Genomic DNA, 12,411 nt, shown 5'->3' with positions numbered 1-12,411 from the left:
CCACATGGGGATACCACCTTCGGCTTCCCAAGGGATGATGCCAGATAAGTTCGATGGCAAAGCTGGGTTCAAAACGTGGCAAAACAATATACGCTACTACTTGGCCAGCATGAACATGGAAAGGTACCTCACAGAGGATTCACCAACGCTTCCACAAGGTGACACTAATGTGTATGTGGTTGGAAGTATGGATAGTTGGGCTCAAGGAGACTATTGTTGCAAAGGTCAGATTCTGAACCGTTTGGTCAGTGATCTGTATGACCTCTACAGTATGTACAAGACTTCAAAAGCATTGTGGCTAGCTTTGGAGACCAAGTACAAGACTGATGAGTCTGGGATGCAGAAATTCTCAACTACGAAGTTCCTGAAATTCAAGATGGTGGATTCCAAACCAATTATGGAACAAGTGGAGGCTCTTCAATGCATCTTTCAGGAGATCGATTTGGAAGGGATGTCGATCTGCAATGTCTTCAAAACGAATTGCTTGATCGAGAAGCTACCACCAGCCTGGTCGAATTTCAAGCTTTACCTTAACTTCAGGCTTTGCTTTTGCACACATCAGCCTTGTGTCCAATCTTACCACAATGATGACACTTTCCTTTGAACTTCCTCTCAAGGTTTCTCTTCTTGAAGTTTGGTCCAGATGACACCTTCAACGGTTTATGAGGAATAGATATCCATTTACCCTTGCCTTTAAACTTGGCCTTATGCTCAGCTACATGAACATCATGCCCCTAGCTTTGAGCATCCGAATGAGCTCCACGATTGTTGTTCTCAACTCTCAACCAACGGATGAGATCATCAAGAGACATCGAAGTAGAAAATCAGCTTCAGAAAACTATAAAGGTAGTTCAAAGTGATAGAGGAGGAGAACATAATGAGTCGTTCAATGCATTTTGTAGAGAAAAAGGCATTATACATCAGACAACAGCTCCCTACTCGCCAGAATCTAACGGAGTAGCCGAACGAAAGAATCAAACTTTGAAAGAGATGATGAATGCGTTGTTGTAGGAATCTGTGTTAGCCCAGAACATGTGGGGGGGGGGAGGGGGGAAGCTTTGCTTACCACTAATTACATCCTCAACAGGATACCACATAAGGTTACTGGCAAATCACCATATGAGGCTATGAGCTTTGGAAAGGTACAGTACCTTCGTACAAATATCTCAAAGTGTGGGGGTGTCTAGCAAAAGTGGTTTTACCACCTCCTAAAAAGATCACAATTGGGCCAAAGACCATAAACTGTATCTTCATCGGATATGCACATAACAGTAGTGCATATCGAATTCTGGTTCATAAATCAGATATTCCATATATCCATGTGAATACAGTTATGGAGTCAAGAAATGCTTCATTTTTTGAAGACATTTTTCCCTGTAGGAAAAATCAAAAACGGACTCGTGAACAAGAGATGCAGCGACCTCTGAAGCTGGCAATACTTTGAGTAATACTACTGTAGAAACAGAACTCGAACCTAGACGGAGCAAACGAGCTCGCAAAAGTAAATCGTTTGGTGATGATTTTCTGATGATGGCATTTTTAGTTGAAAATCTACCTAGAACATACGCAGAAGCTATGTCTACACTTGATGCACCTTATTGGAAGGAAGCTGTCAAAACCGAAATAGACTCTATCATGCAACATCATACATATGAGATGGCAGATCTACCACAAGGATTTAAGCCTTTGGGATGTAAATGGCTTTTTACGATAAAACGAAAACCCAGTGGCGATATTGAGCGGTACAAGGCTAGGTTTGTAGTGCAAGGATTTCGGCAAAAAGAAGGTTTAGATTTCTTTGATACCTATTCACCGGTAACAAGACTATCTTCGATCAGGATGCTCATAGGTATTGCAGCCTTGAGAAATCTTGAAATCCATCAAATGGATGTAAAAACTGCTTTTCTCCATGGAGATTTAGAGGAGAAAATCTACATGAAACAACCTGAGGGATTTGTTATTCCAGGACAAGAACATAAAGTGTGTAAACTTGTGAAGTCATTATATGGACTCAAACAGGCTCCTAAGCAGTAGCATGAGAAGTTTGACAGTATGATGATCTCTAATGGTTTTCGCATTAAAGAATGTGACAAATGCATATATTACAAAACTACTCCATCAGGGTACATTTTGTTATGCTTATATGTAGATGATATGCTCATCATCGGCAGCACCAAAGATATCATAACTAAAACGAAAAACATGCTCAAAAGACATTTTGACATGAAGGACTTGGGTTTAGCAGATGTAATTTTGGGGATAAAAATCATCAGAACTGATGAGGACCTTATCTTGTCTCAAACCCACTATGCTGAAAAAGTGCTTGATCGATTCAAGCATTACTCAAATGGGACTGAAAAAACTCCAGAGGATCCTCAAATTCACTTGACCAAAAATTCTGGTGAACCTGTGCAACAGGTGGAGTATGCAAGGGTAATTGGCAGTCTAATGTACTTGACAAACTGTATCTGTATAAGACTGGATTGGATGGCTATAACTAGAGTTTTGTACTATCTACGTTATACCAAAGATCATGGTTTGCATTATGGTAGAGAACCCGAAGTTTTGGAAGGTTACAGTGATGCCAACTGGATCGCAAACTCGAGAAACTCAAAATCCACAAGTGGATATGTTTTTACACTTAGAGGTGCAGCAGTGTCCTGGAAGTCTTCCAAAACAACTCTAGCAGCTAAATCAACTATGGAATCTGAATTCATAGCATTGGAGATAGCTATGTCGGAAGTTGAATCACTTCGTAATTTCTTGGAAAACATCCCAATGTGGGGGAATCTTGTGCTTGCAATACGTGTACACTGTGATAGCCAATCGGCTTTGGGCAGGGCAAGGAATACCCATTACAATGGCAAATCTAGTCACATCAGACGGAGACATAAAACTGTTAGACAACTTATCTCAACTGGTATAGTTACAATTGATTACATCCATACGAAAGAAAACCTAGCGGATCCATTTACAAAAGGTTTGGCGCGAGATCAAGTTATAAAATCATCAAGAGGAGTGGGTTTAAAGCCTACGACTTAAGAGGAGGTTTGATGGTAACCCCACCTACTCAGACTGGAGACTCCATGACCTAGGTTCAAAAGGGACAACTAAATCAAGTTGAACCTGCTACAAGAACAAAGAGACTTTTGTCTTTTCCCAGTTCCTAAAATGATTTAAAGTGTTTCATGTATGTTAGAGGTTAAGCATATGCTTTTAATGATTTGAAATGTAGCTTTGTAAAATATTTGAAATAATTACAGGATATTTCTTTTAATACAAGCAGCTATTAAAATCACCTTGTGAGTGTGAAATGGGGCCGTTTCTAGGAGAATATATGAGGCTATACTCTCCAAATTCACTCATGATTAACCAGGCCTGTTCAAGGCCACAATGAACACAATAGAGAACCTCGTTCTACGAGAAAACGAAGCTGTGTTATGCCTGTTGTCTAAGTTTACATACAAATCCGGATGGTTCAAGACATCATGTTCACCAACTGGCCGAGTAAACTCGACAGGTATAACAATGAGTCGGTTCAAGGTTGAAAAACGCCACTAACTCAGATACAGTTAGTTTTCGCATATACTCTCGAAGGTCTGTCTAGTCTAGCTAGTAGTGTCAGTCTATAGGGTTAGTTATGTCGTCATATGTTTAGACTTATTTCTATTCATGTGGGGGATTGTTGGAACTGAATTTTTCTGAAACAAGTTTCAGAAAATTGCAGGTTTTGGGACAGTGACTTTCCGGCGATTTTCCGGCCAAATTCCGGCTAAATGGGTGCTCGGAATTGTCGGGTTGATAGTGCAATGGAAAGCTGGTAACGAGTGCTACAAGATGGTATACCCATACGTCCAAAACGGAGTTGATTTGAATGCGAAATAAGAGTGTGAAGTGAGCTACTTGGGATGTTTGAAAAAAAGTCTCACATTGGAAACGGGTCGTGGCCTCTTGGACTCTTGGGCTTTTGGGCTCTGGAGCTCTTGAGACTGCTGTAGGCTCATCTAATTTTTTGGAAAGACTTTGTGTAAACTCCAAGCAAATTTGGGCAGTACTCCGAGAATATTCAGTGAATATTTTCTTGAGACCTCCCTCCTTCCACTATATATAGAGACACAACCTCTCATTATTTCTCACACTCAAAAACACAAAGACTCTTTCCTCTGAAGATCTCTCTCTCCCTCTCCCTTGCTTAGTCCAAGTAAGTTTTTAGTTTAGTAGTCTCGAGAGTATAACGTAGATCTGTTCGCTTGAATTTTATTACTGGTGTGCTACTGTAATAGTTCGTGATCGGTTGTATCCTGGGATTCATAAATCGTGATTGTCCGAAAGCACTTACGGCCGATTTATTGAATTAAGGAAAGAGATAACATATATTGCCTCCTTGATTTATTTTATGCTTTATATTATGTTGTTGTAATTCGTTTCTGATTTTTTTAATTTAAATATAATTTGCATCTTTTCTCAATTCGATTTTTGCGCTCCTAGCAAAACCTCGGATGATTGCAATTATTTGAAGCAATCTTCCCAATGTGTAAAGGTGCAAGTCCTTGTGCAACTGCTTTCTTCAAGAAAGTTGTAAAGATCTTGAACCTTTCAATGTATTCCTCGAGAAAGTTCCATCCACACCGCCTCAGAAACGTAATATCAGCATCCACCTCTAGATTTTCCACATACTCCATACACTCTTGACATAAAGCTTCGTTGAGACCATTCTCTAAGCTTAACCAATAAGGGCCACACAAGTCGTAGTTTTTCCCGACAAAGCACATTTCATGATCAATAGGAATAAGGTGCGGTATCCCCTCTTCTATTGCGACAAGGATGTTACTTGGGTTGTGATCCATGTTGCCAAAACATACATCTTATGCACTTCATCCATGTTTATTGCAAGATTTTCCTGAATCATGTATATATTAATGTGATTCACAAATTCCTTGAATTCCACCAAAACACCCGACTCCATCTTTCCATTTTTGTTTATGAATCTCACAAATATAGTGGGCAAAACTCCAGCAAACATTTATGGAGATGATGATCTAGGACCATCTAGTGGATGATCCAATAGATACACAGATGCCTCTATCATCAAACTTATTTCATCTCCTTGGCAACTCTTGAATAAACATCTAACAAGTCCTTGTGCATCCAAAAACTCATACATGTGGCCTAGATTCTTGTATTTAGGCAGAACATCTTGTGAGTTTGCATAGCTTAACCAATCAATCATGCGTTGAAACAATCATGTGTTGAAAATGTGTAGAAAGACCCACTGGAATCTCACTGAGTGTAGGAAATACATTTTCCATCTAATGAAAATAAAAACAATTTTAATTAGATGTAAGGAAATAAAATAATGGGTAATGTTGTTGACAATTCAGAGAATAATAAAAAAGGGAATAGTGAGTGTAGGAAATACATTTTCCATCTAATGAAAATAAAAACAATTTTAATTAGATGTAAGGAAATAAAATAATGGGTAATGTTGTTGACAGTTCAGAGAATAATAAAAAAGGGAATAGAACTGATGCATTCAAAATACAAAACTTATGCTTTGCCTCTAATGAAATCATAAACAAAAGAATTGTGGAAGGCATATACTAATCCAGTTATGTGAATTTTGGATAGTACATGTGTGTTTAGAAAATGTAACCCGCTAATCTAAAAAAAAAAGTCATCTTATTTCCCACACTTCAACAAGCCACAAAACTACTAGCATTTAGACAAACTCCATCAGCTATCAGCTAACCTAGAACGATGAATCAATCAATCATCAGCATGCAATACATATAGAATACATGTAATTCAGCTACATATATAGAAACAAAGAAAGTTGGTAAGAAGATACAAAAGCCAATGTGAAAAGATCAAGATAGTAGCAAGTAGCATCTTACGACTATAAACGATCAAGATCGTAGGGAGTACCTTGAAGCGTTTTCGAAGTTAATTGAACTTCCGACTTGGACTTCCGATGCTGCAGCTGCACCGAACTATGATTGAGGCAATTTTTTTTTTTTTTTTCAGAAATCTACGGATTCAAAGAAAAAGATAGAGAAAAGCCAATGTACCAAAAACTAGAGGATGTTTATATTTAAAAGCAGAGAGGTGTAAACTTTTTCCACGACACATGACGACGAACGATGAAGGTTCCTCCAACTGAAATAAATTGCTCATTATGTCCGGGTTTGAATTCAGGTTTTTGATAGTAGTCTTTTTCTTCTTTGGGTTTGGTTTTGAAATTAAACACTTAGTGTATGTTCCTATTCTAATTATGGAATTATTTGTTGGATTCCAACACTTTGAATTCATCAGATGACCAGAAAAGTTTTTGGGTAGTATATTGTCTGTATTTATTACAATATATACTAAACTGCCACCACTTACATCTTTTGTATCTTTGGTTTTTGCATATTACACTCTCTCTCTTTTTTTTCTCTTTAGTTTGTATTATTTTTGGGAATTTAGGCTTCATAATAAAGAAAACGGAAAAATTCAAAAGAATGACCAGGACAAAAATTGGAGATCTCATATGCTCTTGTGATCGTTGTGACAGTACTCTCGATGCTCTCTTCTTCTTCATCTTTTTATAACTTGTGGAACAACTCAATCTTTGTAAGAAGCATAGTGAAATTGCTGACTGGCTAGATGACTGGAAAGTCTATCTTACCTTGACAAAGACATTTTCTAAAAAGTAACTCTTTACTAATGCTTACAACGACATCATTATTAGTAAAGAGTATTAAAAGAAACAGTTAGCAATGTCAAATATTATACATGAAAAGAAACACTTTGCAATGAAAAGTTTTTGGCTATTATATTCTCTGTATTTATTACAATATATACTAAACTACCACTTACATCTTTTATATCTATGGTTTTTGCATATTACACACTCTTTTTTTTTTCCTCTGTAGTTTGAATTAATTTTTGGGATTTAGGCTGCATAATCAAGAAAACGGGAAAAATTAAAAGAATGACCAAGACAAAAATTGGATTTCTCATATGCTCTTGTGACCGTTGTGACAGTATTCTCGATGCTCTCTTCTTCTTCATCTTTCTATAACTTGTGGAACACTCAATCTTTGTAAGAAGCATAGTGAAATTGCTGACTGGCTGGATGACTGGAAAGTCTATCTTACCTTGACAAATACATTTTTTAAATAGTAACTCTTTGCTAATGCTTACAACGACATCATTAGTAAAGAGTATTAAAAGAGATAGTTAGCAATGTCAAATATTATACATGAAAAGAAACACTTTGCAATGAAAAGTTTTTGGCTATTATATTCTCTGTATTTATTACCAATATATACTAAACTACCATCACTTACATCTTTTATATCTATGGTTTTTACATATTACACACTCTCTATTTTTTTCCTCTGTAGTTTAAATTTAGGAATTAGGCTGCATAATCAATAAAACGGGAAAAATTAAAAGAATGACCAAGACAAAAATTGGATTTCTCATATGCTCTTGTGATCGTTGTGACAGTACTCTCGATGTTCTCTTCTTCTTCATCTTTCTATAAATTGTGGAACACTCAATCTTTGTGAGAAGCATAGTGAAATTGCTAACAGGCTGGATGAGTGGAAAGTTTTTCTTATCTTGACAGTCTTTACTAATGCTTACAACGACAACGAGGAGGTGTTGCTTTATTTTTATTTTCTTTTCTTTTCACTTTTGTTTTACATTTTTTTTTTACTTTTAAGGTTGGTCCATTAGCACATGGCAAAACTGCCACACTCCAATGCATTGACACACTCGCGATATACATAATAATGTCCTTTTTTTTGTTAGACATTATTATGTTTTTTTATGTTTTAGCTTCTCATTTTGAAGTTTAGTTAGTGGTTTTCAAAGTTAATTATCTCTCAACTCTACATAAACTTAAACTAGACCTCTGATTGCAACTTTTAGTATAAAAAGTTCCATTAACAGATTTTAGAACACTAATCAAATGCAGTAGGTATTAGGAGTTTAGCACAACGCTCTATGAGAAACAAAAGGACATGATTATGAGTGTTCTTTAAGATTCATAGAGTCCATGACCTCGTGCATGCTGGACAGAGAAAACTTTTAGAAGCCTTATTTAAGCCATTCCATATGAATTAGATATCTTTGTACGACTTAAGTAACTACATCATTAAATGGCACACTGTTTTGAGACCATAAATCAATTAACACGTTTGAAGAAACCAATTTATGCTTTAGTCGGTAGGTTGATATATACAACCTAGAACTGTACTGTTACTGTATCTTTCTACAACATAGAGTACCTCAAATTAACAATTTGCGTTTAGGTAGAAAAACTTACACTTGCTGACACATAATTTTACATGGATATATCTCAATCTATGAAATAAAATTATGAAGATTGTTTTTATATTTCAAAATTTGAAAAGAAATATTTTAATCATAAATTATAAATTTTCGTGGTTGATTGCTTACAGTGCTAATTTTGCAATGAGACTGTCCCTCAGATACTTGTATTGCAAATTCAACTGTGAAGAAACAACAAATATACATACGAATTGTTTCTTACGGAATGAGCCCTAAACATTGAAAGTTTCAGGTTTGTACTCTCGGTAACAAATATGACTGAGAAAAAGAAAAAAAAAGCAAAGCCTATTCTATACAAATAATCTCGAAAGAAAGGAAAGGCCAATGAGAATCTGAATGAACAAGAGAAACTAAACTAACCCCACTTTGGTTTATAGATCTTTCCATATTTTGTAGTCGCTAGTGGAGCTGTTGTTCTGCATATCACTGTCTTGGCAACCAATGAAGAAAGTAGAGCGCACAGGATCGACATTTACTAGAGCATGGGCCGTGCCACTAGGACTAACCGCTACGGCTACTTCATCCTCTCCAATTAACACTTCGGCGTAACCTTTTTCGACCTTGTGGTTCTCTAGCTGCACACATTTATATAGATTTATCCATAAACAGAGTCAGATTGATGAGTTTAGTTCATTTAGACACGAGAGCAGTAGAGAAATGGAAACCCAAGGTACAGATAATTCCATTTGTCACATCACTAAGTAACTCGTTTCTTCAATCTTAGGGTTGGGTGATAACTAGTCCAATGATCAGCAAGCAATTATAAGTCCAATAGTTTCAAGAACATCTTTATGACAGATTCAGAAGTGATTCTCTCCTTCATTTCTCGAAATAAAAGGAATACAGTGGAGAATCAAAGAAAAAACCAGCAGAAAGAAACTGTAATTTAAGGTTTGTTAACCCAAACCCCAAACCAACCAAATACTAGCCTCCTCATGCATCTGTCAATCCTATATACATTCCCAAACCTCAAACCAACCAAATACTAGCCTGCTCCTGCATCTGTCAACCCTATACTTATACACATTAAGCCAAACTGACATAACACACGTTTACTTAAGTTGGCATGGCGGAAAACTCTGAACACTCCCTTTATCAGCTTTTACCAGTCAATGAAGCATTGGATAGAGGATAACTGGATACTGAGATAAACTAGACCAGAAGTTTAATTATATTCCTTCAACATACTAGAAACTATTCAGTTATGTTCCATTATAGAGATGGACGATGAGACTTACCCTGAATCTTGTCTTGGCTCCCCAAATGACAAACGTCTCATTACAGGTATGGTGTTGGTGGTTTCGCTTAGGGGTGAACCTCTTTTATTCAACCCCTATTAATTAACCAATCAAAATACAACAAAACGCCATATCATATCATATTTATAAAATAAATCAAAATTAAAATAAAAAGATAAAATAAATTTATGAAACAAATTCTGTAGATTTTTTAATAAGGAAATTATGTCGGTTTGGGTTTACAAAATAGTGATTTGGTTTAGATTTTACAATTAAACGAATATGTGGGTTTGGGTTTAGATTTTATAATTCAACAAAATTATATGTCGATTTGGGTTTACAAAATAGTGGTTAGTGTTTAGAGTTTAAACTTTATAATTAAACAAAATTATATGTCGGTTTGGGTTTACAAAAGAGTGGTAAGGGTTTAGGCTTTAGATTTTACAATCAAAGAAATTTATATGTCGGTTTGGGTTTATAAAATAGTGGTTAGGGTTTAGATTTTATAATTAAACAAAATTATATGCCGGTTTGGGTTTATAAAAGAGTGGTTAGGGTTTATATTTTACAATTAAACAAAATTGTATTTCAATTTGGGTTTATAAAAGAGTGGTTAGAGTTTAAATTACACAATTAAACAATATTATATCTTGGTTTGGGTTTATAAAAATGTAATTTAGATTTAGGTGTTATAATTAAAAACTATAATATAATGATTATAATTAAAATTGAATTATAAATAGATTTTGTTTCTTTAATTAATAATTTGTTTCCTTAATCAAGAGGGGGTGAATAAGAGAGGTTCACCCCTAGGGTGAACCCAAGAATTGTCCTTTTTGTAAAATAATTTTTATTTTATTTGAGAATTTGTTAAAAATATAAGCAATACAGTATATGGTTAATATTAATGTAACAATATATATATATATATATATATATATTAAAAAGCTACTTTTTAAGAACTTGAAATTTAGTGGCTACTTTTCAAATACAGTAAAACCTCTATAAATTAATACTCTATAAATTAATAAATACTATAAATTAATAAATTTTGCTAGTCACAAGTCGAGACAGTGTAAAACATAACAAAATTCGATAAGATAATAAGATAATAATTTTTTTGAAATCCTCATGTAAAATATGGTCCCAATAATATCATAAATTAATAATCATGTAAAAATTTATATATATATATGTATGATATAGTAAAGTATGTTCTTAAACCTCATATCTATAAAACAATTGTTATGTTGTATCTTCAAACTACAATGATATAAAATATTCTATAACATTTCATAAAACAGCTAAAACTTTTAAAAGTTTTCACTTTCTAAATATTCATCATTTACATTTTGATAGTTTGATAAACTATTAAAATACGATAATTGATATTTTTATTCATATGTTTTAATATTTATGTCATGTGTATAAGTGAATTTGTCTATAATATTTTGTAATTCATTGTCAATAATATTTTTTAATTATTTCAAATTCAATTCTAATACCATAAAATTTACAACATCCAAAATTCTAATCTCATTTTGCAATAATTGTCTCAATTTAATTTTTAAAAAATTAAACAATTAAAAGTATACCTATAAATTAATAATTATTAATTTACATTATAAAATAATAATTATTAATTTATAAATAAATTAATATCACTATAAATTAATAAAATGTCTTGGCCCCAACATTATTAATTTATAGAGGTTTTACTGTACATTAAAATTATATAACCAATAATCCCACCTTAGTGATAAGGGTGGGCAAAAAAAACAAACTCCAAAAAACTGAACCGAACCAAACCAAAATAAATGTTTTGGTTTGGTTATGATTAAATCTAAAAATCTGTTTGGTTTTTATTTTAATTAACCATTTGGTTTATGTTTGGTCTGGTTAAAAACTGTAAAACCGAATGGTTTTTTTGGTTTTTAGTAAAAATTTAGGATAATTAGATATAATTAGTTTCTCCAGCTTATAAATTTACATTGGACTTATAGTTATTGATTTCCAAGTTTTTTTTTTGTCTTTTTTTCTGGTTTTCTTTTTCAATAGCCTTTACTTTCTAAAAGTTTAAATTTCAATTAAGTATTTGGGTTTACAAAACTATATTTGGATTCTATTTTTTTAATTATGTTTAGGTTTTACTTTTATGCTTATTTTTTAGTTATGTATCAACTATCTATTTTTTAAAGTATAGAATAACCGTTCAAAACCAAGACCAAACCAAACCGTTATATGTATGGTTTTTATATGGTTTCATTTTTGATAAAACCGAAAATACCGAACCGTAACCAAACCAGATTACATATGGTTTCTATATGGTTTAATTTTTATAAAACCAAAAAAACTGTAAACCGAAAAAACCGAACCAAAACCAAACCGAAAAACCGAACGCCCAATCTCCAGTTAGTGATGAAACGAAGAAGGGAGGAAATAAGGATTACCAATTTATCCAACCGTTGGTTGAAGATTGAGGCAGAACCAGTAAGTAATAGCAGCAGCAGTTCACATGCAGTGAGCAAAATTAAACATCGATATTAAGAGATCATTTTGACAGGACTACTCACTGATGTGCTACGAAACATGCAACAAAGGTCGATATATATATTAATATATATACCAGCTTTAATTGTGTATATATTAATATATATTTCACATGCTCTCCTCTTCTAAATTTTTCTATAACTTGTGTAACACTCAATCTTTGTGAGAAGCATAGTGAAATTGCTGACAGGCTGGATGACTGGAAACTGGAAAGTCTATCTTACCTTGGCAGACATTTAAAAAAATTAACTCTTTACTAATGCTTACAACGACAACGAGT

General features: G+C 34.0%; 1 protein-coding gene and 1 pseudogene across 1 annotated transcript; both read right to left on the bottom strand.

The window, feature by feature from the left end:
• Positions 4,481-5,236, bottom strand: LOC104743659 (annotated as a pseudogene).
• On the bottom strand, positions 8,623-12,367 carry LOC104743658. The gene is made up of 3 exons (XM_010464711.2): positions 12,356-12,367; positions 9,582-9,662; positions 8,623-8,918 (listed from the first exon to the last, which is right to left on the bottom strand). Exons 1-3 carry the CDS (start codon positions 12,365-12,367, stop codon positions 8,715-8,717), a joined length of 297 nt encoding a protein of 98 aa, XP_010463013.1. The 3' UTR covers positions 8,623-8,714.

Source organism: Camelina sativa, chromosome 14 (genome assembly GCF_000633955.1).
Source record: "Camelina sativa cultivar DH55 chromosome 14, Cs, whole genome shotgun sequence".
Lineage (NCBI taxonomy): Eukaryota > Viridiplantae > Streptophyta > Magnoliopsida > Brassicales > Brassicaceae > Camelina > Camelina sativa.
The sequence above is the reverse complement of the archived record's forward strand: the minus strand, read 5'-3'. Positions and strand labels throughout refer to the sequence as shown.

Bases quoted from the DNA above. Each gene is read 5' to 3' on its own strand.
- LOC104743658 (XM_010464711.2), bottom strand. The intron at 8,919-9,581 runs GTAAGTCTCATC...AAATGTGTGCAG, and splicing joins GAGCCAAGACAAGATTCAGG to CTAGAGAACCACAAGGTCGA.